This window comes from Drosophila miranda, chromosome XR (assembly GCF_003369915.1).
Source record: "Drosophila miranda strain MSH22 chromosome XR, D.miranda_PacBio2.1, whole genome shotgun sequence".
In the NCBI taxonomy this organism is placed as follows: Eukaryota; Metazoa; Arthropoda; class Insecta; order Diptera; family Drosophilidae; genus Drosophila; species Drosophila miranda.
Window position 1 is genome coordinate 25615796 of NC_046674.1, and position 26866 is coordinate 25642661.

Below are 26866 nucleotides of genomic sequence, written 5' to 3' on the forward strand. Positions count from 1 at the left end.
TGAGGTTGTCACCATAGATAGTCATTGGCCCTTGATTTGAGTATCCAATCTCTTGCAACAGACCTTGTAGATATACTGCTTCTCTAGCGGCTGTTGATAGCGCCACATACTCTGCTTCGGTGCTGCTCATGGCGACGACGCTCTGCTTGGCTGATGTCCACGAAAACGCACTACCAGCTAGGAAGAAAACGTATCCGGAATATGATTTTCGGTCCAGCTTGTCATTTGCCCAATCAGCATCGGCGAACCCTTTTACTGGCTCTCCAGACTTTTGGTAGATGATGCTCATATTCATTGTGCCTCGTAAATAGCGCAACACATGCTTAGCTGCAGTTTCGTGCTCCACATGAGGGTCTTGGTTTCGCTGTGATAGTTTGCTCACAGCATGAAGAATGTCGGGCCGGCTCAAAACTGCTAAGTACATGAGCGAACCAATAAGTGATTGATAATATGTCTTATTTACCTTTACACATTCTTCATCTTTACAACCAACGTGAAAACCGGGGTCAAGTGGTGTTGCGACTGGACGGCAATCCTGCATACCGAAAGTATTCAAAACGCTTTCAATATACCTCTTCTGGCATAACTTGAGGGCGCCTTGTTTGCCTTCTCGATGAATTTCCATGCCTAGGAAAAAGTTGAGCTGACCTCCATCTTTCATCTCAAATACGGATGCGATATTTTGCTTGATCGCGCTGACGTCCATCTCTTTTGGACAGATGATTATCAGGTCGTCGACGTAAACTGCTATATAACTGAAGCCTTGTTGATGCTGTTTGACGTATAGACATGGCTCGTGTTGACTTTTTTTAAAGCCCATGTTAACCAGCACCTCGTTCAATGTGTCATTCCAGACACGTCCAGACTGCTTCAGCCCATAGATAGCCTTTTGAAGTTTGAGTACCTTGTGGGGGTTCTGCTCATCTATAAAGCCTACGGGTTGCTTCATATAGACGACTTCTTGGAGTTTACCGTTGAGATACGCGTTAGAGATATCCACCTGATGCATGTGTAACTGCTTTTCTGCAGCAATCGCAAATAACATTCGGATTGTCTCATAACGTATCACTGGAGAATATGTCTCCCAGTAGTTAACGCCAAACTGCTGGCCACATCCTTGTGCCACAAGTCTCGACTTAAACCTTTCAATGTCCCCGTTTTGGTTGCGTTTGATTCTGAAAACCCATTTTGAACCTATAGCCTTTTTTCCGGGCGGAAGATTGACAGGAGTCCATGTATTATTTGACACGAGTGCATCGAATTCCTTTCGCATAGATTTTTTCCATTCTTCTGCATCGTGGCTTTGCAACGCCTCTGCAACGGTCCGTGGAGTCTCAATGTCATCGGAGCAGCTAAGATTGTTGAGGACATTGTACTGCTTCTTTGGTCTGCCAGGTTGACCAGTACGAATGATTTTTGGCCTTCCTGGGCCACGTATTTGTGGGATGTCTTCTTCATCTGAGCTGCGGCTCTGTTCTGGATCGCTTGCACTTACGAAGTACTCCTCCTCATCATCATCGCTGTTGTCAATGTTGCTAATCGTTTCGTCTTCGGGCTCAACAACAGTTTGTACCTGCACAGGTTCTTCGTTTGACTCAAAGCGTATGATGATTTTTGCAAGATCCTCAGTCTGATCTCTATTTTCGTAAATATCATTTACTTCCTTGACGAACTCACCCTCCACAATTTTGACGTCTCGGCGTTCCACTATCATTCGCTTTTCTTGGTCATATAATCGATATGCTTTTGCTGCAAAAGAGTAGCCAACAAAAATGTACTCCTTTCCTTTTGCAACGAATTTGCCTTTTTTGGTTTTTTCCAGTGCAAATGCGCGTGAACCAAATATTTTCAGATGGTTTACCGACGGCTTGCGCTTGTTCCAAGCCTCGAAGGGGGTGCATCCATTTAACGCTCTGGTCGGACATCTATTTCTCAAATATACTGCAGTTTGAACGGCTTCAGCCCACAAAAATTCTTTTAAATTTGCATGAATTAACATACTCCTAGCCATTTCAACGATTGTACGATTTGCGCGCTCAGCAACGCCGTTTTGCTGAGGTGTGTAAGGCACCGTTAGTTCTCTTTTTATTCCGCACGCATTTAAAAAATTTGTAAATTCATTGTTTATGTACTCAGTACCGTTATCGCTTCGCAAGGCTTTGATTGTTTTTTCGGTTTGGCACTCAACATAACTTTTATACATTTTAAATTTCTCAAAAACTTCATTTTTGGCGCGCATAAAATATACGTGAATTTTTCGCGAGTAATCGTCTATAAATGTAACAAAATAACGGTTTCCAGCCAGAGATTAAACATTCATAGGTCCGCATACGTCGGTATGGATCAATTACAGAACACTTTTCGTAACACGTTCTGCCTTTTGTGGGAACGGCAATGCACATATTTTAGCCTTATTGCATGTGTCGCAATTTGTGTTTACGGATACGTTTTTAATTTTCATCCCGATTACACGTTCTTTCTCACAAAGATTCTTTAAATTTTGAAAATTTAAATGCTCGTAGCGGCTATGCCATTTTTTTGCAAGAGATATATCGGATATCAAATGCACTGCATCAGTGGTTTTTTCCACTCCATACACGTATAAATTGTTTTCTTGTACCGCTCGCAACATTATATGTCCATGTTTATTTCGCACTAAAGCTTCTGAATTTCCGAATGTAGTGACATTCCCGAACTCGGCTGCTTTGCTTACCGACAAAAAATGCATTTTTAAATCCGGCACATACAACACGTTTCGCAATTCTATATTTTGATGTTATAATATATTTGATCTTAAAGCATTGAACGAATGAACCAGTTCCAAAAAAACTTAAACTCGAATACAAAATATAAAACAAGTAACAATCATAACGTCAAAAATTTGAAATTAAAACTAAGAAAAAATCAAAATTTAAACATTTGGGGAGTCACAAAATTAGTTGTTTTGGCCCACAATGGAGTTAATCAGGGGGCCGCTCAGCTCGGGCCTGTTTGCGATCTCAAAGAACTGCAAGCCTTGGTGTTTTTTGTGGAGGGCCTGCAGCTCCGCCTGCGGTGCCTCGCGCGCCAACTTGGCGATCTGCCGCGTGATGGGCCGCAGGTGGGCGGCCGTGTAGCGGGAGTAGTGAGCCAGAGTCGGTGTCCAGAGCTGGTCGTTGAAGCCAGTGCCGGCGAGGTGGTTGCCATTGAGCAAGTGCAGCGACAGGAACAGAGCAGCAGCAGCAATCTCTGATGGCTTGCGACTGGCCAAATCGTAGTCAAGTGAAGCCAATTCCACAAAATACTTGGACATGATGTGGTGCTCACGTTGGGCCCCAGCGGCCTTCGTGAAGCGCCGCAGGAAATTAATCGGCAGCGGACGCGACAAATTGTAATCGATGGCCCGGAGGATCTGCAGCTCCATCGCGCGGATCTCACTGGCCGAGTAGGTTTCATCGGTGATGGAGACAAAGTGGTTAATGTTTTTCTGGACCGTCTCCTCGTATTTGGCGGCAATGATGAGGGCCGTCACGCCCACCAGCTGCAGGTTGTCGCGCTCCGTGTTCTGGACCGCCTGCAGATAGCGATCGATGATGGCCACGGTCAGCTGGAAGGTTTCGGCCTTAAACTGGAACCCCCAATGCATCTGGTTGATCGAGTCGATCAGAATGGCACGCATCTTGTGGTCGATTTCGCTATGGCCGGCCAGGTGGTTGTTGCGGATCGGCTGCTCGGCCTCCAGCTTGTACAGATGGTCGTGGATTTCGTTGGCATACTCCGAGACGAGCACGAGGCGCCCCCCGTCCTTGGCGTCGATGTCTTTGATGGCGGGCCGAATGATTGTCGATGGCTTCACGATGTCCCCGCAGTTCTGTAGAGCGCCCAGAAAAGCACGTTTCGGGGCTGCCTCATTCGAGGGCACTGTCGGTCTATCCAGCTGGACCTCGTCCATATTATTCGAGGCGTGATCGTCAGCCCCGCAATACATTTCGAATAGATTTTCCAAAAAAATGTACAATTAACACACACGAAACGACGCTTTGTTTACATTTGTAGCATTTTCCTCGAAACTCGCGATGCTCGTTGGATTTCTGGCCGTCTCGTTTGCTGTCTTTTCGACTGGCGCCGTAATTCTTCGAACTCGCACCGTTTCTTTGAGTCTGTGTGTGTGCGTACACTGCCTGTACAGCAAGCTCACGATCGTCTCTTTCGTCTTTACGTGCTCCTTCTTCAAGTATTTTTACTTTTACCGTTTCGAACGGCGGCAGACTGTCGCGTGTTTCTATCGCCACGACGAAATTTTCCCAACCGCTGGGCAAGCTCGACAACAACATTATTACTTTAAGCTCGTCTTGAATGTCGATATTTAGCTCGGCTAACTTTTCAGTAATTTCCACGAAAGAATTTACATATTGTACCACGTTATCACCGTTTTGCATATTTTGCCGCAAAAGTTTTTGGTATAACTGTACCTTTCGCACTGGTCCCACTGACACATGTACATCGCGTAATTTTTGCCACGCCTGCTTCGACGTTGTGCACGACTTTATGTGCATCAACTGCGTTGCTTTTACATTTAATATAATACATGCCAACGCCTTTTGATCAGCCTTGTCCCACTGTGCCAAGTGTTCCTGTGTTCCTGCTGCTTCCTCCTGTGGCCTTTCGGTTTTACCACTTACATATGTCCACAAATCCGTTGTGATCAATACACTACGCATGGACATAGACCACACATCGTAATTGTCTTCCCCCAATTTTTCAATTTGCAGAGACACACTCATTTTGTTTTAATTGCTACACGCCACTTTCTAACTGGTGCACGATTTATTTGCAATTGCATCAAACAAAATATTAACTTCCAGTTCTACCACGGTTTTTATACCCGATACTCAAAATGAGTATTGGGGTATATTAGATTTTGTGGTAAAAGTGGATGTGTGTAACGTCCAGAAGGAATCGTTTCCGACCCCATAAAGTATATATATTCTTGATCAGCATCAATAGCCGAGTCGATTGAGCCCTGTCTGTCTGTCCGTCTGTCCGTCCGTCCGTCCGTCCGTCCGTCCGTCCGTCCGTCCGTCCGTCCGTCCCCTTCAGCGCCTAGTGCTCAAAGACTATAAGATCTAGAGCAACGATGTTTTGGATCCAGACTTCTGTGATATGTCACTGCTACAAAAATATTTCAAAGCTAGAGTAACCAAATTTGGTATCCGCACTTCTGTTAGATCTCACTATAAAACGTATATCTCAGAATTTCGCCCCACCCCCTTCCGCCAACACAAAGAACGAAAATCTGTTGCATCCACAATATTGCACATTCGAGAAAACTAAAAACGCAGAATCATAGATAATGACTATATCTATCAGATTGCTGAATCTGGATCAGATCAAATCATTTTTATAGGCAATAGGAACAAATCAATTTGCCCTGGCCACGCAGCGCCCGACGTCACGCTCAGACTGATTTTCTGTCTCTCTCGCACGCACTCTTTGTCGTGTGGTTCAATATTAGCGGCGTCTGCCGCAGGAGAGCCATACTGACTTAGTATCGGGTATAACTGTAGAGTTGCGGTGTACGCAGCAACTCACAACGTTCCCCCTCGTTAGTTTTCTCGAATGTGCAATATTGTGGATGCAACAGATTTTCGTCCTTTGTGGGGGCGGAAGGGGGTGTGGCGAAATTTGGACACGAAACGGTCAAGGTCCGATATCACAGGAGTGTGGATACCAAATTTGGTTGCTCTGGATCTTATAGGTTCTGAGATCCTTGAACTCATATTTTGCAATTGGCAAAGCTGACCATGAAACCTGTGTGTTAGAGAGAGACAGAGCGAGAAAGAATGAAATTGTTTTCTTGATTCTGGCTATAATAATTATACGATCTGGTTAAGACTTTACACTCTAGAACATATAGTCATCCTCTACGATTCTGCGTTTTTGGTTTTATCGTATCTTTAAAAATGTGGATGCCACAGATTTTCGTCCTTTGTGGGGGCGGAAGTGGGCGGGGCGAAGTTTTGAAATATTTTTGTAGCTGTGACATATCACAGATGTCTGGATCCAAAACATCGTTGCTCTAGCTCTTATAGTCTTTGAGCACTAGGCGCTGAAGGGGACGGACGGACGGACGGACGGACGGACGGACGGACGGACGGACGGACAGACGGACAGACAGACAGGGCTCAATCGACTCGGCTATTGATGCTGATCAAGAATATATATACTTTATGGGGTCGGAAACGATTCCTTCTGGACGTTACACACATCCACTTTTACCACAAATCTAATATACCCCAATACTCATTTTGAGTATCGGGTATAAAAAGCTTAAATCAACCTCATTAACACCTTAAAAGTATACAATTTTGTGGTTCCAGTGATTTTGTTATATGTACTATCTATAACCTAAGTACATATATCATCATTATAAATTCAAATATTTTAATGGCAATTCGTAGTTGTGGCCACATTTTCCATTTCTGCGCAATCCTATAACATATCAAACAGGGTTCAAATGTATTATTATTAAAAATTAGTTACTTAAATAAACAAACCCTATACTTAAGATTGTATTTAACGTTTTTATATGCAAGCCGTTGCGCCATTTAATTTAATCTATTTTCATTTGACGGAACACCCGCTCCACATCAACGTTTGCCCATAGGATAGAGAGCGTTTGATTAGACATAGAGCAAGTGGCTCAAATGGTTTGCGTCTCCCTGCATCTAAAGACGTCGGCATAAGTATTTTGACAAACTCTACGCAACGTTTAGTGTTGAATTTAGACGAATTGCTACGTGTTATCTGATTTACCACTAAGTAAATGTCTTCGTAGTTGCATTTTGCGTTATCTTAATATGCTTCTTATTCTCACTCGAAAGCTGATCTGGGCTGGACAAAAGTATTTTGTCAGAACTTCAATTAATTTGCATTGATCTGCTGTTGATAGAAAGCGAAACCATTGTTACGGATTATCTCAGTTTAGAGATTTTAAATGCTGATAGAAATTGTTTTCGTTCAATAATTTGTGAAATATGAGTGACCGAAAGGAATTCAGTCAATCTCTTAAAAATTAAATAATAGTGAAGTTCAACTCTGGTGTTTCAGTGCAAAATATCAGTAGATTATAGTATATTTCACGACAGACAATCTGCTATCAAAACAAATTTTATAAAACCAACACTGCAAATAACGTTACACGTTGTGGCAGACCACGAAAGACAACTGCCAAGGCAGATGCCTTTAATTTGCGGCAATTTAAGAAGGATGTCTTGAAAACTCCTCGATCCAATGATCCAATTGCCAATGACTCAAAGGAAACAGGAAATTTTGATGTCAGTGAACGGACAATAAGAAGCCTAAAAGAACGTCGCAAAAAAGTGGCACCCATATGTGAAAGAGCGATCCATGGAGGTGGGACCATAAGGTTTTGAGGACGCGTCGCCTACAATGGCTTGCGAAATTTAGTTCCTGTTGATGGTAGCATAAATAAAGAATAATATTTGGAAGTGCTAAACAATCAGGCTTTCCCCTCTGGACATAATTTGATTGGGGAGTCCTTTACATTCCAACAGGACAACGCCCGTGTCATAAAGCTAAAGTCGTTACCCAATTCTTGAAGGACATTAGGGTTAATACTTTGGACTAGCCGCCTCAGAGCCCAGACTTAAACATTATCGAGAATCTCTGGTCGTATATAAAAAGAAACCGGACTCCAAATTTGACAAGGAACCGTGACAATACAATCTGAGAGGTGAAATCACTCTGGATAGAAATTCTGTTGGATTATATCCACAGCTTTGTGGAGTCAGTTCCGAGACGTCTGTCAAAGGTGAAGAGGCAAAGGGAGGATATATATTTGGCTGATTCATCATAAAATGTTAGTTCGTTCCGTTCTTTTTAGCTTTTTTTTACATTTTATAAAATGTCAAAATCCTTATGCCACCACCTGTTTGGGAATAATTAATTTTCATTTCACAATAAACGCACTTATCATTTTTTTCTTACATATTGTTAATAGCTTAATATAATACCTATCTACGGTAAATAAATATAGTTTCTACTTTGAGAAAATAAGAAATTAAAACCGAATATGTTGTGCATAATTTTTGTCAAAATACTTATGCCGAAGTGTGTATGTAGGCAGCACCTCTGCCCAAAAACTTAATAGTATTGTCGGTATTTTTCCCTTTGAACAAACCCATATTATCGTACGACTTTATACTGTAGGAGTTGGTAACCTTACTATCTTCCAAAACTTCCACAATATCGTTGGTATTTTGTGCCGCAGCACTTTGACAACGGAAAATACATTCAGGAAATTTAAAACTATAGGGTAGCCTAAAATTTAACAGAACCAAATTGCTCTTATGAATAAAGTTTCCATCACAAAATGCATAAAAAACAAGTTAATATTTTTCATTCAACAAAAAATCTAGAAAAGATAGAATTTTTATTAAAAGCAAATATAAGCTGAATAGCATATAAGCTATTTGCCAATTTTATAAGCTAGTCAGTCCACTTTTAAAAATGCTAGATCTAGCCTGAAAAAGGCTAAACTGGCAGCATTAGTAAGAATACATAGTTCTATTAAAAATATCGTATGGTGTATCGACTCTGGCATATGGCGTGGATGGGCTTGGAGTCTGCGTTTTTTGAAGCTCAAGTCAGAAATTTTCAGACCCCAACTCCAACTCCAGTCCCATGCCCATGCTCAAACCTATGCACATTCCCAGGTAAATGAAGCGATACGGCGTAATCGTTTATCCTCGTATCCTACGAGCAGCTTCGCTCCACTGGACGGCCAGCTATGGGAATGGCTTCCGCGTAAGCTTTGGAGTCAGCTCTGGCTGAGGTTCTGGCCGCTGCGTTGGCTTTATTCGATTATTTGTGCGCAGCAGCATCATTTCGTTTGCTTTCCGGCTGTTTTCCTTTATCCTCTCTACCCGGCTCCGTATCCGCTGCCGCCACCGCCACCGATAGCGAGACCGTCACCGTCTTCGCTCAAGCTGGTCTTTGACTACGACTTTGAGAATGCCACATGGCGACGTCATATTTCCTTCTATTTCAGGACCGTTTTTTTTTTTCTCTTTCTGCTGCCCTTTCTCTGTCTGCCGTTCTTGTCATGCCGTTCACCGTGGAAAAGTTTAGCGGGCTTAGCGCCGGGCACGCCAGTTTGCCCAGGATTTCATTTCCGGCATGTTGCGGTTGCGTTAAGTAACGGAGATTGCATCGCTAATGATGCAATTGTGTTTGGCGGAAATGAAAGCGGTTTTGTGTGACGACTTCTCAGCCCAGCCAAAAGCCAACGTACGCCTTAAAAGTCCCACCTAGAACCACACCCATTCCCTAGTACTCAATCCCCAACCGCATCTCCCATCTCGCATATAGTTTCGAGGAGAGTCTGTCTCTGACTCTCAGTTTCATTTAAAGTCATCAAAAGCCAATGAAGTTGAAGCAAATTGAATGCAGAGGAAGCTATGTGCCCGCTAATTGCATATACAGTCTTCAGAGAGCGAGAGCTGAAGCTCCTGAACGGAAGTGGTTGTCGAGTGGCAGCCGCTCCCGGGGCTCCTTGAACAACCTGCTTTAATGAGCTCCGCTCCGTATAATTGTTTAATTGGATAAGAAAAAGTGCACGGATGCTTGACACACTTTGCAAACGGTACATTGATTGCTGGAAGTAGCAACGATATCATAACGAAATTTTTTCCGAATCTCAGCAAACTTTTTATCCCTTAGGCTTTGTAGCTTTCCAGATACTGATTTTACTCATAAGTCTGGCAACTCTCGAGCCTCTCACATCAAAATTTATGATTCTCCAAGTCAAAAAATCTTTTCAAAATTTTAAGTAAACATGAGGTACGACGTACAGTTGATATTTCAAAATGAAAAATGAACTAATAAATGTTTAACTCTTCATCCGTAAGCTCCCCGAATAATAGTCCGAATAGAAAAATTGCGCTGCAATGTGAGAGCAGGTGAGTGACGTGATCTGACAACGCAGTCGCGGCTACTGATAACGTTACCCCATATGCGAAAGGATCAGTCTCCGACGCAGCGGTGGAACGCAAAACGATCTCGTAAATAAACTGGAGCATTTGCGTCCGGGATTCAGTCTCGGCGCGCCGGTACGCCGGTACCTTCCCGCCGTGTTCGGTGTGATAGACGGCGGCACCCATCCGCGCAGCATCCTACGCGATCAGACCCGTAAGTGCTTCGCGTGAGATGCAGTTTCAAGGCCTGCAGGTATAACACTGCCGCACCCACTTGCAGATAAAACCGATGCAACGGAGGTGAAGAACTTCCGGCAGGCCCAACCGCGACGCCAGTCCCGTGGCCGACAGCAGTTTCAAATAGCCAATCTTCCGGAGGAAAATATAGCAGATGTGTCGGCACCCAGCTTTGAAATGAAAATGCCCTCTCAACGGTCCAATATGGCGGAGGCGCCGGTGGCCAGCGGCCACACGGTCGAGACCGTGTATACGGAAATTTTCGATAGCTTTGCGGACCCCAGGGATATGATGACGCCCGGCACGTCCTTACAGATTAGAGACAAATCCCTTAGCCAAAAGGTAACTACAATTTTCCGAAGTGTGTATTTAGTTTTTGCCCTAATTCTTATGTCTCTTGCGTCTTGAAGACTACCCACCGCAAGGTCACTACGCATCGTGACTCCCACGGAAATATTACAAGTCGCATTGAAGAGACGACCACAGTGTGCACTGCGCCCCGGGATAGGCCACCGTCCATCACACGGCGCATTAACTTCTCCACAGAGGATGTGTCTAAAAACGTGTCGGACGAAACGATGCTCATGCTCCACGATGACTCTAGGCCAAGGACGCTTATAGGTCAGAGGTACATGCCCAGCCAGTATCCGGATGGGCAAGGACCTCTTCAATATCGCGATCGCAGCTCACAGCGCGAGAAATTGGAGGACGAACCAGCGCATTCTTTCAATGGCATTTCGGGAGCTACTCGCCCATGGCGAGCACCCAGGACTATCGGGTTCCTGAATGACCAGACAATACCGTCTTATATGGCATACACCACCGGCTTCTCTGACAGGGCACAACAGACGTGGCCCAGTGCCTACAGTGAACAGCAACGGCGAAAAATGAGATCCCAAGGAACGGCTCCGGACCGGACCAGTTTCCCGGACAGGTCACAACAGGACAGTCCAAGTGAAAACTTAGAAAGTGATCACCGAAGATTCCGATCTCAAAGTCCAGAGGGCAGACGCAGTCAGTTTCAAGTGGACCTCAGTTCCGCGACACGCCAACGAAGCTTGTCGCAAGGCTCAAATCCCAGAAGGCAGCAGATATCACAGCAGTCGCAGAATATAAACGATAATTCTGCTCCTCAATTCAACGACAGTCCACCCAGAGGAGAGGTTTCGCCTTCTTCGAGATCTCCAAATGGCAACGCCCACCCCAAGTCAGTGTCTAGTGAAGCCGCCCCCTTTCGCAATGAAGCCGGGTCGATAAAACGGAGTAACGATTCTGTAAATAAGGGCCCAGTCCCAGTCACTGATCAAAATCTGGATGATGTAACCATGCCGTCGTTTGGAGAAGCAGCAACTTCATCCCACCGGCATGTGACACTACCCAGCGAGGACTTACGCGAAGTGTCGGCTCGGGAGGTTAAAATTAAAGGCTCTGAAAGATCGCCTCAGAGGCTTTCAATGCCCGCAGAGCAAATAGGTGATGAATCGGCTCCTACCTTTGCAAGTTCAGATCACAGAAATACTTACAGTCAGAGGCGATCAATGCCTTCAAGCAACATTAATGATGTTTCAGCCCCCACATTTGACAGTACCGGTCGTGGAACTGCATACAGTCAGAGGCAATCCATGCCATCTCAAAACATATTTGATGAATCAGCACCCACATTTGAGAGTACTGGTCGTGGAACTGCGTACAGTCAAAGGCAATCTTTTCCTGCAAATACTCAGAGGAAATCCATGCCTTCAGCAAACATATGGGATGAATCGGAACCTACTTTCGAAAGAACCAGTCTTGGAACTGCACACAGACAGAGGAAAACCTTGCCTTCAGGTACTCATCGACGATCTATGCCTTCACAAAACATATGCCATGACTCCTGTCCTAAATTCAACTGTTCCGGTATTGAACCTGTACCTACTCAGTGGCAAACCATGCCTTTCCAAAACATAAACGATGAATCAGAACCAACATTTGAGGGAACCGGTCGTGGAACTGCATACCGTAAGGGGTCATCAATGAGTGCAGCAGCTCAAACGAGATCCATGCCTTCTCAGAACATAAACGATGAATCGGAACCGACATTTGACAGTACCGGTCGTGGAACTGCATACAGTCAGAGGCAATCCATGCCATCCAAAAACATATTTGATGAATCAGCACCCATATTTGAGAGCACCGGTCGTGGAACTGCGTACACTCAAAGGCAATCAGCTCAGACGAGATCCATGCCTTCTCAAAACATAAACGATGAATCGGAACCGAAATTTCACAGTACTGGTCGTGGAACTGCATACAGTCAAAGACAATCCATGCCTTCTCAAAATATAAACGATGAATCGAAACCGTTATTAGAAAGTACCGGTCGTGGAACTGCATACAGTCAGAGGCAATCCATGCCATCTCAAAACATATTTGATGAATCAGCACCCACATTTGAGAGTACGGGTCGTGGAACTGCGTACAGTCAGCGGCAATCCATGGCCGCGTACAGTCAAAGACAATCAATGCCTTCTCAAAACATCAACGATGAATCGGAACCCACATTTGAGAGTACCGGTCGTGGAGCTTCATACAGTCAAAGACAATCCATGCCTTCTCAAAACATAAACGATGAATCGGAACCGAAATTTCACAGTACCGGTCGTGGAACTGCATACAGTCAAAGACAATCCATGCCTTCTCAAAATATTAACGATGAATCTGAACCCACATTTGGGAGTACCGCTCGTGGAACTTCATATAGTCAGAGGCAATCAATGGGTGTATCAGCTAAGCCGAGATCCATGCCTTCTCAAAACATAAACGATGAATCGGAACCAACATTTGACAGTACCGGCCGTGGAACTGCATACAGTCAAAGACAATCCATGCCTTCTCAAAATATTAACGATGAATCTGAACCCACATTTGGGAGTACCGCTCGTGGAACTTCATATAGTCAGAGGCAATCAATGGGTGTATCAGCTAAGCCGAGATCCATGCCTTCTCAAAACATAAACGATGAATCGGAACCAACATTTGACAGTACCGGCCGTGGAACTGCATACAGTCAAAGACAATCCATGCCTTCTCAAAATATTAACGATGAATCTGAACCCACATTTGGGAGTACCGCTCGTGGAACTTCATATAGTCAGAGGCAATCAATGGGTGTATCAGCTAAGCCGAGATCCATGCCTTCTCAAAACATAAACGATGAATCGAAACCATTATTTGACAGTACCGGTCGTGGAACTGCATACAGTCAGAGGCAATCCATGCCATCTAAAAACATAATTGATGAATCAGCCCCTTCATTTGAGAGCACCGGTCGTGGGACTGCGTACACTCAAAGGCAATCTTTACCTGCACAAACTCAGAGGAAATCCATGACTTCAGCAAACATATGGGATGAATCGGAACCTACTTTCGAAAGTTCCAGTCCTGGAACTGCACTCAGACAGAGGAAAACCTTGCCTTTACGTACTCAGAGACAATCGATACCTTTAGAAAATATATGCGCTGAAACCTGTCCTAATTTCAACTGTTCCGTTGTTGAACCTTCAACTATTCAGTGGCAGGCCATGCCTTCCCAAAACATAAACGATGAATCAGCACCAACATTTGAGAGTACGGGTCGTGGAACTGGATACAGTCAGAGGCAATCCATGGGTCCAGCAGCTCAGACAAGATCCATACCTTCTGAAAACATAAACGAGGAATCGGAACCGACATTTGACAGTACAGGTCGTGGAACTGGGCACAGTCAAAGGCAACCCATTGCTGAATCAACTCAGAGGCAATCCACGCTTTCGAAAAACCTAAACGATGAATCGGAACCGATATTTGAGAGTACTGGTCCTGAAACTGCAGACAGTCAAAGACAAACTATGCCTTCTCAAAACATAAACGATGAATCAGCACCCACATTTGAGAGTACCGGTCGTGGAACTGGGCACAGTCAGAGGCAGCCCATTGCTGAATCAACTCAAAGGCAATCGAAGCCTTTGCAAAACCTAAGCGATGAATCGGAACCAACATTTGAGAGTACTGGTCCTGAAACTGCAGACAGTCAAAGACAAACTAGGCCTTCTCACAACATAAACGATGAATCAGCACCCTTATTTGAGAGTACGGGTCCTGTAACTGAATACAGTCAGAGGCAATCAATGGGGCCAGCAGCTCAGACCAGATCTATGCCTTCTGAAAACATAAACGATGAATCGGAGCCCACATTTGACAGTACGGGTCGTGGAACTGCGTACAGTCAGAGGCAACCCATGGGTGAATCAACTCAGAGGCAATCCACGTTCTCGAAAAACCTAAAAGATGAATCGGAACCGACATTTGAGAGTACTGGTCCTGAAACTGCAGACAGTCAAAGACAAACTATGCCTTCTCACAACATAAACGATGAATCAGCACCCACATTTGAGAGTACGGGTCCTGTAACTGAATACAGTCAGAGGCAATCAATGGGGCCAGCAGCTCAGACGAGATCCATACCTTCTGAAAACATAAACGATGAATCGGAGCCCACATTTGACAGTACGGGTCGTGGAACTGCGTACAGTCAGAGGCAACCCATTGGTGAATCAACTCAGAGGCAATCCTCGCTTTCAAAAAACCTAAACGATGAATCGGAACCGACATTTGAGAGTACTGGTCCTGAAACTGCAGACAGTCAAAGACAAACTATGCCTTCTCAAAACATAAACGATGAATCAGCACCCACATTTGAGAGTACCGGTCGTGGAACTGGGCACAGTCAGAGGCAACCCATGGGAGAATCAACTCAGAAGCAATCCACGTTCTCGAAAAACCTAAACGATGAATCGGAACCGACATTTGAGAGTACTGGTCCTGAAACTGCAGACAGTCAAAGACAAACTATGCCTTCTCACAACATAAACGATGAATCAGCACCCACATTTGAGAGTACGGGTCCTGTAACTGAATACAGTCAGAGGCAATCAATGGGGCCAGCAGCTCAGACGAGATCCATGCCTTCTGAAAACATAAACAATGAATCTGCACCCACATTTGAGGGTACCGGTCCTGGAACTGAATATAGTCAGGGGAAATCCATGCCCTCAGCAAATATATGGGATGAATCGGAACCTAATTTCAAAAGTTCCAGTCCTGGAAATGCACTCGGTCAGAGGAAAACCTTGCCTTCAAGTACTCAGAGACAATCGAAGCCTTCAGACAATACATGCGCTGAATCCTGTCCGAATGTCAACTGTTCCGTTGTTGAACCTTCAACTATTCAGTGGCAGGCCATGCCTTCCCAAAACATAAACGATGAATCGGCTCCAACATTTGAGAGTACGGGACCTGAAACTGCAGACAGTCAGAGACAAACTATGCCTTCTGAAAACATAAACGATGAATCGGAGCTCACATTTGACAGTACGGGTCGTGGAACTGGGCACAGTCAAAGGCAACCCATTGCTGAATCAACTCAGAGGCAATCCACGCTTTCGAAAAACCTAAACGATGAATCGGAACCGACATTTGAGAGTACTGGTCCTGAAACTGCAGACAGTCAAAGACAAACTATGCCTTCTCACAACATAAACGATGAATCAGCACCCACATTTGAGAGTACGGGTCCTGTAACTGAATACAGTCAGAGGCAATCAATGGGGCCAGCAGCTCAGACCAGATCTATGCCTTCTGAAAACATAAACGATGAATCGGAGCCCACATTTGACAGTACGGGTCGTGGAACTGCGTACAGTCAGAGGCAACCCATTGGTGAATCAACTCAGAGGCAATCCTCGCTTTCAAAAAACCTAAACGATGAATCGGAACCGACATTTGAGAGTACTGGTCCTGAAACTGCAGACAGTCAAAGACAAACTATGCCTTCTCAAAACATAAACGATGAATCAGCACCCACATTTGAGAGTACCGGTCGTGGAACTGGGCACAGTCAGAGGCAACCCATGGGAGAATCAACTCAGAAGCAATCCACGTTCTCGAAAAACCTAAACGATGAATCGGAACCGACATTTGAGAGTACTGGTCCTGAAACTGCAGACAGTCAAAGACAAACTATGCCTTCTCACAACATAAACGATGAATCAGCACCCACATTTGAGAGTACGGGTCCTGTAACTGAATACAGTCAGAGGCAATCAATGGGGCCAGCAGCTCAGACGAGATCCATGCCTTCTGAAAACATAAACAATGAATCTGCACCCACATTTGAGGGTACCGGTCCTGAAACTGAATATAGTCAGGGGAAATCCATGCCCTCAGCAAATATATGGGATGAATCGGAACCTAATTTCAAAAGTTCCAGTCCTGGAAATGCACTCGGTCAGAGGAAAACCTTGCCTTCAAGTACTCAGAGACAATCGAAGCCTTCAGACAATACATGCGCTGAATCCTGTCCGAATGTCAACTGTTCCGTTGTTGAACCTTCAACTATTCAGTGGCAGGCCATGCCTTCCCAAAACATAAACGATGAATCGGCTCCAACATTTGACAGTACGGGACCTGAAACTGCAGACAGTCAGAGACAAGCTATGCCTTCTCAAAATATAAACGATGTATCACAACCCACATTTGAGAGTACCGGTCCTGGAACTGAATACAGTCAGAGGCAATCAATGGGTGCAGCACCTCACACGAGATCCATGCCTTCTAAAAACATAAACGATGAATCGGAACCAACATTTGAGAGAACCAGTCCTGGAACCGAATACAGTCAGAGGCCATCCATGCCTTCTCAAAACATAAACGATGAATCAGCACCCACATTTGACAGTACCGGTCGTGGAACTGGGCACAGTCAGAGGCAACCCATTGCTGAATCAACTCAGAGGCAATCCACGCTTTCGAAAAACCTAAACGATGAATCGGAACCGATATTTGAGAGTACTGGTCCTGAAACTGCAGACAGTAAAAGACAAACTATGCCTTCTCACAACATAAACGATGAATCAGCACCCACATTTGAAAGTACCGGTCGTGGAACTGAATACAGTCAGAGGAAATCCATAGCTTCAGAAAAAAAAAAACGCCAAAACATGAACGATGAATCTGCACCCACTTTTGAGAGTACCGATCCTGGAACTGAGCACAGTCAGAGACAATCCATGGCTGCAGCAGTTCAGAAGAGATCCTTGCCTTCTGAAAACATGAACGATGAATCGGAACCAATATTTGAGAGTACCGGTCCTGAAACTGCAAAAAGTCAAGGCCAATCCATGTCTTCTGAAAACATAAATGATGAATCGGCACCCTCATTTGAGAGTACCGGTCGTGGCGCTGAGCACAGTGAGAGGCAATCCATGCCGTCCCAAAATATAGACGATGAATCAGCACCCACATTTGAGATTACCGGTCCTGGAACCGAATATAGTCCGGGGCCATCCATGCCTTCTCAAAACATTAACGATGAATCAGCACCTACATTTGACAGTACCGGTCGTGGACCTGAATACAGTCAGAGGCAACCCATGGCTGAATCAACTCAGAGGCAATCCACGCTTTCGAAAAACCTAAACGATGAATCGGAACCGATATTTGAGAGTACTGGTCCTGAAACTGCAGACAGTGAAAGACAAACTATGCCTTCTCACAACATAAACGATGAATCAGCACCCACATTTGAGAGTACGGGTCCTGTAACTGAATACAGTCAGAGGCAATCAATGGGGCCAGCAGCTCAGACGAGATCCATGCCTTCTGAAAACATAAACAATGAATCTGCACCCACATTTGAGGGTACCGGTCCTGGAACTGAATATAGTCAGGGGAAATCCATGCCCTCAGCAAATATATGGGATGAATCGGAACCTAATTTCAAAAGTTCCAGTCCTGGAAATGCACTCGGTCAGAGGAAAACCTTGCCTTCAAGTACTCAGAGACAATCGAAGCCTTCAGACAATACATGCGCTGAATCCTGTCCGAATGTCAACTGTTCCGTTGTTGAACCTTCAACTATTCAGTGGCAGGCCATGCCTTCCCAAAACATAAACGATGAATCGGCTCCAACATTTGAGAGTACGGGACCTGAAACTGCAGACAGTCAGAGACAAGCTATGCCTTCTCAAAATATAAACGATGTATCACAACCCACATTTGAGAGTACCGGTGAGACGAATGAGAAAATAGAAATGGACGACGAGCGGATGCCCGAATATGATGAAGTGGGAGGCGTCAAAAGAAGAAAGATCTCCAGAGGACAACAGGTGTCGATGCCATCGCAAAATATCCCGGCTCCACGGTTCATGCCCTCGGGTGGTGAAGTTTCCGGAGCAGCTAGAAGCACCGCGAGACCGGAGGGTATCATGCCATCGCGAAACACTTTTGATAAGCCCGATCCATCCGAAGTAAGGTCCGAGACTACGCAATCATTTGTTAAAGTCGCGAGCTCTTCCAGGACGCCGACCAGTGTGCAGAGGGGGACTCTCTTGAACACCGCAGGAGTCAGAGGCATTGAAAGAAGAGATCTCCTTCCACCTGAGGCAGCCAATGTTGTGATGGCCGCATACCCTACTGGACATCGTGGAATTGAAACATATGAGCGCATCGAGGGTGTCTCTGAAGCCGCGCCAATATCCATATGTGCTGCCTTGATTAAAGAGTGCATGCAAAACCTGCCCAGGCAGGCGCCCCCATCCAACATAAGCGAATTCATCAAACTGGAAAACGGTTATCATAGTGGCGGCCAGGAAGTTGATCCTCGCGTGTTTCAGATGACCAATGAGTGTGTGGCGAATGAAACTATCCAACCTTTGCCGTATGTGTCGGAACAGCCTCCGTTAGGCGCCTATCAGCAAACCGAGCAGCTCGGTAGACCGGTGTCACAGCGTGTCTCATATGCGTCTTTTTCCACGGGAATTCTGGGTAATGTAAATACGCTATCTCATCCCTCCGATACCGGAGGTAATCAATCGTGTATGTGTGATGGAAAGCGAGAGCAGTCACTGGGTCAGACCTGGACAGACAGGATGGACCGCTCGACAACCAATAAAATAGAAGATGTCAGTATGAAAGCCTTCAACAACCTTTCTGTCACACCGCACCACCTATTGCAAATGCCCAAGACGTGTTTGGATATAGCCACCGAGACGCCACTCCAGCGGAGAAGTCAGTCGCTAGAGTACACACTTTCGGACAATGACAGCGAATCGGATTTCCTTACATGCAAAAGCTCTACTGACTTGCGACAGGAGGACAAAGGCGCTATTCCCTGTGGTATATGCGAGAGAGTGCCCTCAGACCGCTACTTCCAGTCGATGGATGTTGGTCCCCATGACCAAGTGGTGCAAGGGGTAACCGTAACGACATCAATGTCCATAATTTCGGGGACGCGATTAAATCAGGACCAGAGAATGCGTGCGGAGGTTCAAATGCCGAACTCAATGACGAACTATGATTCAATTAATCAGGTCATGCAGTCAACCGGCCACAAAAGCACTGGAACAACAACACAGAACAGCTATTCCATGGAACAGCAAAATCAGAACCAAAAGATGCGTGCTGAGGTTGAAATGCTACAGAGCCGACGCAAGAATGGATATTCCAACCGAAGCATCAACGGATTCGACTCAATGATCAACTATGTTTCGTTCGATCAGGTCATGCAGTCAACCGGCCACCAGAGCGCCGGAACAACAACACAGAACAATTGTTCAATGGAACAGCAAAACTATCAACCGAATCAGCCCTGCCCTGGTTGTCCCACCGGAGCTTCCCACGCCATGAAGATCCAGAGAGCATGGGAACAGGGTTTTATCATTTGTGGAAGCAGGCTTGGCACATCACCCATCACCATCACCAATTACCATAGCACTGGAACAACAACGCAAAACGACCATTCCATGAAGAAAAGAGACTTTAACCCCACTAGATTTGCAGCCGAATGCGATCAAAACAGCTATAGCTCCGTGCAGGCGTGCACCTGCCAGCAGTCTCAAGGCGGGGGTTCGGACTTTGCCGTCGAACTCCCTTGCGGTTGTTCGCCGGATTCGGAGTCCCAGTTCGATTCGGAGACGGAATGTAATGCCGACGGCTTCACCGCCAGATCGTCTAGTCCAGATGAAGTAGAAGCCGGTCCCCATTACGACGACTATAAAGCCGTAGAGGAGTGCAATGATAACGACAACGATGCCAGATCGCCCGGAGCCTACCCAAACCCTTCCAAAGCCGTGCTGAACTCTGGTGCTAACAACTGCAACTGTCCACTGAAGTCAGAGGATGACTCCAACGCCAGACCGTACCGTCCCCTTAGAGGATCGCCTGGACCCTTTTTCTACGCAGTTCAAGACACTGGAATGTGGGGGATTACCAGCGCTTTTCTGCCGGAACCAGCGATCGCCATATCGCCATGTCTCAATGGACCCTGTTCGTTAGAGTCGGAGCGCAATGATGACTACCAGTCTGCCCGATCGTCCATTTCCAATGAAGAAGATCGTGGCACCTATCGGCCGCCCTGCTGGGTATATCCCTCACCGATTCGGATGCTTTTTGATGGATTGGTTCGACTTGGGGAATCTCTTTAAACAATAAATTGTCTACAATAAATTGTAGACACGACATGTTAACCCAGCTTTTAGATAAATCATTTTTGAGAAGCAACATTTAGGACCCTAAAATTTATAGGGAAAAAAAGGATAAACGTGGTGGGTTTCTGTTATGGCCGCAACTTTACATTTGTACATTTGCGAGGCGAAATTTTGAAATACACTTGAAACAGTGAGATATCACAGGAGCGTGGACACCAAATTTAATTTCCCTAGTCTATGAGATCTACGCGCTCATAGGGTTTTGAAGTTTGGAAATGAATCAGCCAGGCTCTGGCCTACACTTTTCCAAAGTTTTCCGATTTAATTTTTAAATCCGGAAGAATTCTCCGTTTTCAAAACAATATCACAGTGCCAGTAGACTCCATACGAAGTACAGTAGTGGCTCGTGATAAGTTTTGTTCTTGTTATTTCGTTCGACGAAATTTTGTACAGTCACTGTACGTCATATCACATCGCAAATGTCAGTCATCAGCTATTGGAATTACATATACATCGAAATACCCAGCTTTTGTAGAGCCTGTGGCAGCTATTTGACACTCTACGAGTGTCATAGGCGGCAATGTGTTAACAATTTACGCCAGGTGGCTGTGATTGGATCCCTTGTGGATTGCCGCCCAGAGCGAATTGGTGTTGGAACTTGAAGCCCTAGCGAGTGGCTTTAAAATACAATTTTGGAAAAAGTCGCGCGCCACACGAGTGCGGGCTCGGGCCTGGGACTGGGCTCGATCGAGTGCCGCAGTTGCAGCTGCTGCTGGCCTCAACGCCCCCCGGCCTTCCACTCACATAACTTTGGCAGCATTTTTGCAGAATTACAATTAACTGCCTATACTCGACCGCGCCCGATGCTGGTCTCCAGGCCTGGGGGCTCTGTCTTGTCGAGGCCACTGCCACTGCCAGCAGAGCCCAGGGAACACGACCAGGAGCAGTGGAGGCCGCGCAATTGCAGCCTAACAGTATGCAACCACACTTGCAGGAACTACTCCCACCATGAGGCGGATGGTGGGTGAGTGCGAGTGGGCGGGACTAGCGCTCGGGTTGGGATTCGGGATGGAAAATTTGTTCTATTTTACGCTTTACACACAAAAACAATAAATCGCTCACAGCATCAACACAGCGTCAACTTTCCTAATGCAGCACGTCGCTGCCATGCCGGATCCGCTGCCCACGCTGGATGTAGAATGCAGGATGCCGGCTGAAGCGACCAGGATGCCAGCAATTGAGGCTGAAGCCATTTTAGCTGCCACTTGAATGGCAAGAGCTAAAAATAAACAGGAAAGAATCCTATCGTCGCGTATTGCGACTATATGATACCCGATTGTGTACTTACCATTTTTATATAAACGTACTAAAAAATTGATTGGTATATTCAGGGGCCCTATAGAGAAATCGAGCATAAATTACAGTAGGGCTTATTTATTTTGTATATTACTCACGAATTACAAGTGCTAATTATTTGGTTTTGGCGTGAAAGAGTTCCGAAGGGAGATACTTTTGAATATGGTCTTCAAAACGCCACTCTTAAGGAGAGATCGTCGACTTGACTGAAATCTATGTCATGTCATTTTTCTATGTCCCCACTAACGTGGTGTCTGGCTTCCCTCTGCCTGTTGCGCGAACGCAGTAAGTCCTTGTATTCTTAGAGTACAGGGTGCGAAAAAAGGTTTAAAAAAACTACACATGTATGTACTTTATGTAGATATTATGGGAGTGTGCCGTTCTGTGCGGGCAAACGAGTCTACGGGGGCTAAAAATTTAAATTGTAATTTTCAACTTTTAAGTGGCTGCCACGTGTTATGCAGTCGCCCCTCCCAGCTTCCCCTGATTCTCTACGGGCTGATGGAAAATAGAAATTAAAATCAACATGAACACGGTCCTGTTTTCCCTTCTACTCTACGCCACCCCTAGTTCAGTGTTTGACAACTGCGCAATAATCTGTTGACTAAAAAAAACCGTAGTTTTTATATAATAATTCGGAGTTTTAATTATAGTATTGGAGTCTTGAATACGAGTGACGGTGGAAAACAGAAAGTAAAATTCACCGAGTGATCGATTGCGTTATGGTAATTCCGTCCCAGGAGATCTAGGTGAGGAGTTACTGGTTCCAAGGAAACAAGATTAAGTTTTCAGCCAATAATCGGTCGAACCGTTTGGAAGATTTTTAAACATAAGATTTGATCTGTTTCCATTTTTCTTTAATTTTTTGTAATTTAGATATGGTTATTCTCTACGATTCTTGGTTTTGGTTATCTCGTATCTTCAGAATTGTGGATGCCACAGATTTTCGTTCTTTGCGGTGGCGGAAGAGGGCGGGGCGAAATTTAGAATTAAACTTGTACAGTGTGATATCACAGGAGTCTGGATATAAAATTTGGATGATTTAGTTCTTATAGTTTTTGATAGCTAGGCGTCAAAAATGACGGACGGACAAAGAGATATGTCTATATCGACTCGGCTATTGATGCTGATCAAGAATATATGGGGTCTATACTGGGTGTTACACCCCTTTACTCTTTGATTACCGGGTATAAAAACGTATCGTCGCAAAATTATAGACCTAAAGGTAAAATAGAGAGAGGGAAAAAAAGGAAGTGTCATTTTACTGTTTTTCTGCACGCTTTTTCACCGGTTTTTCATTATGTTATGAGCGTGATCTTATTTTTTTTTTAGTGTAGATATTTTGTTAGTATTTGTTTGGTTTGAAGAGTTTCTTCTCCTGCGGGCTGTTCACCATGTTTCTTGTCAATAAAGCTCTACTTGCCTCGATCAAAATGATATCGCATTTATGTAAAGCGTAAGATGCCTAATTAATGTCATTTAATACACGATGTATGAGCTTGTATGAAGGAACACGAATTTGAAATTGTACCATTTTGGCTTTAATACTTTCACTACGTTTATATTTACTGAACGTCTTAAGAACTCTTTCGGATAAAAGTTGTATTTCATCGAAAAAACCGAGATTTATTGCAGATATTGTACTGACCAAACTGTACCATCTAATTTTTTGTAAATACAAGTTCTGGGCCCCTGAGCTCGAGGGCCGTGGTGTGCCACAACTATGTATGTCTTCAGGTAGCCGCCTCGTTTAATTTACACCCTTCAGCTCCAGTAAATCCATCCGAGGAAAGGCACTTCAGACAGGGACACATGGTGAAATTCTATCTGGCTGCTCTGCTTCTGTTGCTTATCAGATCAAGAGCCAAGTCCATTGTTGGAGCCGGAGAAAGAGGAGGAATAGACAGAGGTGGGAGTCTTTGGACACATCTTCCACATATCTTTCTGGGTCAGTCACAAGACACGCACCCACATAGGGAGGTGCATGAAATCGTTGTCTAGGCTACATGTTGTCCATGAAATGATTGAATGGAGAAAATATACAAATCCAGTTAGTGGGAGTGGGAGTGCAGCGACATCTACACATCATGGCATATGAAATGACAGGGAAAAATTGCTGAAAATATATTTGAATGAATTGAATGCAAACACATGGACCCATACCACCCATTCATCGCATCTGTATGCCAGCCAGCAAACGTCTTTCCTGCCTCCTGTCACTGCTGTTCAAACACGTGATCGATCTTCAAGGGGGCTCGGGGCTCGGGGCTCGAGGCTGGGAATGAGAATGAGAATGGGACCAGGAGTCGCCTGCTCAGGTGTCTTTTGGAGCAAGTTTTCGTGCAAAGTTTGCTCAGCACAAACATCAAATGTTGCGCGTCTCCCTCCTTCCGTCTGCCTGGCTCTGCCACACAGTCTGCTCTCTTTACGTATACCTACTGCTGCCTTATTCTATTCTCTCCCCCAATCTCTCTAGTTGTTTATGTGGATTTCTTTTGGTCGTTTTATACCCTGTGAAACGGTACTAGACGAGATCAAGGGTATATGGCATGAAAGAATGTTGATGAATCTTTGTAATTATAATCATCTGTTCTACATCTCGGAGACTTTATCCAAGCACAAACTCTTTACAGATAGGTGTATGACAATCATACGTACAATCAGTTACCAATATTGTCTGTAACCAGAAAACCGATTAATCTGCAAGTGCTTTATTCTTGTATTATAAGTTATGCAACCAACTTCAAATACCTACGGTTTCATTTGTTTATTCAATGAACTATCTATATTTATATCGACGACTATGACTATAGAAAAATAAAGCTAGCCGAAGATTGCTGCAATGTATCTGCAAGGGTATGCTAAGTTCTGCATCTATGGGTAAAGCTATATAAATCTAAAGGGTATGCAAGGGTATGCCAAGCTTCGGATCCCGAGGCCAGATTTTCTTTATCTAATTTTTTGTTATATTTGCTGTTGCTGTACTTGCGCCGCTTTCATGTTTTCAGTTGGTTTGTTTGTCCGCCTGCCATTTTGTTTGTCTGTTTGAGTTGCTGTTAGAATTATTTTTTCCACTAAGGCAAAGCCGCGCCGCACACACACACACACACACACACGCGAAAGGAGGAAGAAAGGTGTGTATGTGGCACTCGTCCTGCCAAGTTCTTCTTTGCGAATACATATGAAAGGCAAACAAACAAGCATAGATTTAATGCAGCTCTTTTGCTCTCTTCTCTCCTGCCTCCTCGGATAAGTTTTAGCTGAAGTAGGAGTATGAGACTGTCCTGTCTCAAGTCGTATCGTTGTCTCTCTGTCTCTGAATATATTTCTCTATGTGTGTCGTGGTCCAGGATGCTTCGTTAACTTGGCAAATTCCCAAGTCTGCCCATTGCCTACCCCAAGACATTTCTAGATGTGTGCTATGGCGCTATATCAATCCATAACCCAGACGAAATAAAGCCACACAAAGCCATCAGATGGTTTACCATCATAAATATCATATAGCTTTTTCAGTCTGAAAGATCTCAGTCCAAAAGAGCAAGACAATAGGCTTGTTCTTCCGTCCTTCTTTTCTTCTTAATTATTTTTCTGTATTTTCAATGTATCAATCTAATCTATACTATTTTACTTTTTTTTAAATATACTTCTTTAGACGTTTTATTTTGCAATTTGGGGGGTATATATACAACATGCTTACTGGCTAATTAACGGTAACAAATTGCTTTTTATATACATGCATAGAGATAGAGACTAAGCTCTGACTTCTCATGGAGATGAATCCATAGTTCCATTCAGTCGACCCCTATGGTGCCACCACGTTCACCGTATTTTCATTTGCATTGAATAGCCCCCTCGACTATAACGTCATCCAAGTCCCTCCACTAGATATATGTAGGTGTAATGAAGGAAAAGTCAAACTCAGGCTTAAATCAAAGTTCTCGTTACGTCATAGTCATTCTCTCTGTCGTAGCGGTGGCATGGTACATAGCCTCCTCCATCACCATCGTCGTCCTTCGGCACCGCATCCAGGCCCTCTTAAAGTTCACTTGTCACTCACTCACCAGCGCCAGCCCCAACCCCAGTCCCAGTCAAATACCCATCCTCGTCATCGTCATCCTTGTCGTCCTTGGCCGGTATAGCAGGCGCCATTCTGCTTTTGCCATCGCCTCGCTTTGCTTTGCTTCGGTCCTGATTTAGTCGGCTCAGGTGAATGATATAAACTTAATTGCGGAAATTGGGTTAAAAAGGGAGGGGGAAAAACTTTGACACATGTGCGGGTTAAACAAATTGATGGGCGACCAAGAGCGAGTGTGAGTGCGATGCCGTTCATTGACTTGACTTTCCTTTGCCCATTGCACTATGGTCCAAAAATGGGATTTACATGGATATAAAAGCTGGTAGAGGTAATTGCATTATGGAATATAGAACACATTACAAAATATACGAAATACTTTAGCAAGGTAACCATTTGATAAATCCATACCATTCGATACATCTCTCTCTCTCTCTCTGGCCAGAGAGAGAGAGAGAGAGATGTATCGAATGGTATGGACAAATCTAGAATATTGGTCACTAAGTGGAAAAAGCCTGAATACATATGTACATACATATGTATGTATATTGTATAAGCAGCGGAGTGCCGGATAGTACAGCAGAAGTACCGCGAATCCCAACGTTCCGATTAGCTTGAGTTCATTTGACGCCTGTATCTGTAGGAACGAAAACAAGTTTTTCAGGATCCAGGATACTAAAGGATACTCGCATATTTCGTTATCATACATTAAAAGAACTTTT

General features: G+C 44.7%; 2 protein-coding genes across 9 annotated transcripts; one reads left to right on the plus strand and one right to left on the minus strand.

Annotated features, from left to right (window-relative positions):
- Positions 1–2761: 2761 nt before the first annotated feature.
- LOC117186398 (G2/mitotic-specific cyclin-B-like) lies at positions 2762–4114 on the minus strand. The gene has a single exon (XM_033387139.1). The coding sequence runs from the start codon at positions 3965–3967 to the stop codon at positions 2936–2938; it is 1032 nt and encodes a 343-aa protein (XP_033243030.1). The 5' UTR covers positions 3968–4114; the 3' UTR covers positions 2762–2935.
- Positions 4115–9738: 5624 nt separating this feature from the next.
- Positions 9739–20755, plus strand: LOC108153302 (mucin-4). 8 transcript variants are annotated; one of them, XM_033387122.1, is made up of 6 exons: positions 9739–9843; positions 9912–9962; positions 10025–10191; positions 10258–10556; positions 10625–14157; positions 17656–20755. In XM_033387122.1, the coding sequence occupies exons 1-6, from the start codon at positions 9839–9841 to the stop codon at positions 20711–20713; spliced, it is 7113 nt and encodes a 2370-aa protein (XP_033243013.1). In that variant the 5' UTR covers positions 9739–9838; the 3' UTR covers positions 20714–20755. The 8 variants fall into 8 exon arrangements, with proteins under 8 accessions (XP_033243013.1, XP_033243010.1, XP_033243012.1 ...); XM_033387119.1 differs by having other exon boundaries at positions 9740–9843; positions 10625–17083; positions 17546–20755; XM_033387121.1 differs by having other exon boundaries at positions 9740–9843; positions 10625–16764; positions 18286–20755.
- Positions 20756–26866: the final 6111 nt, after the last annotated feature.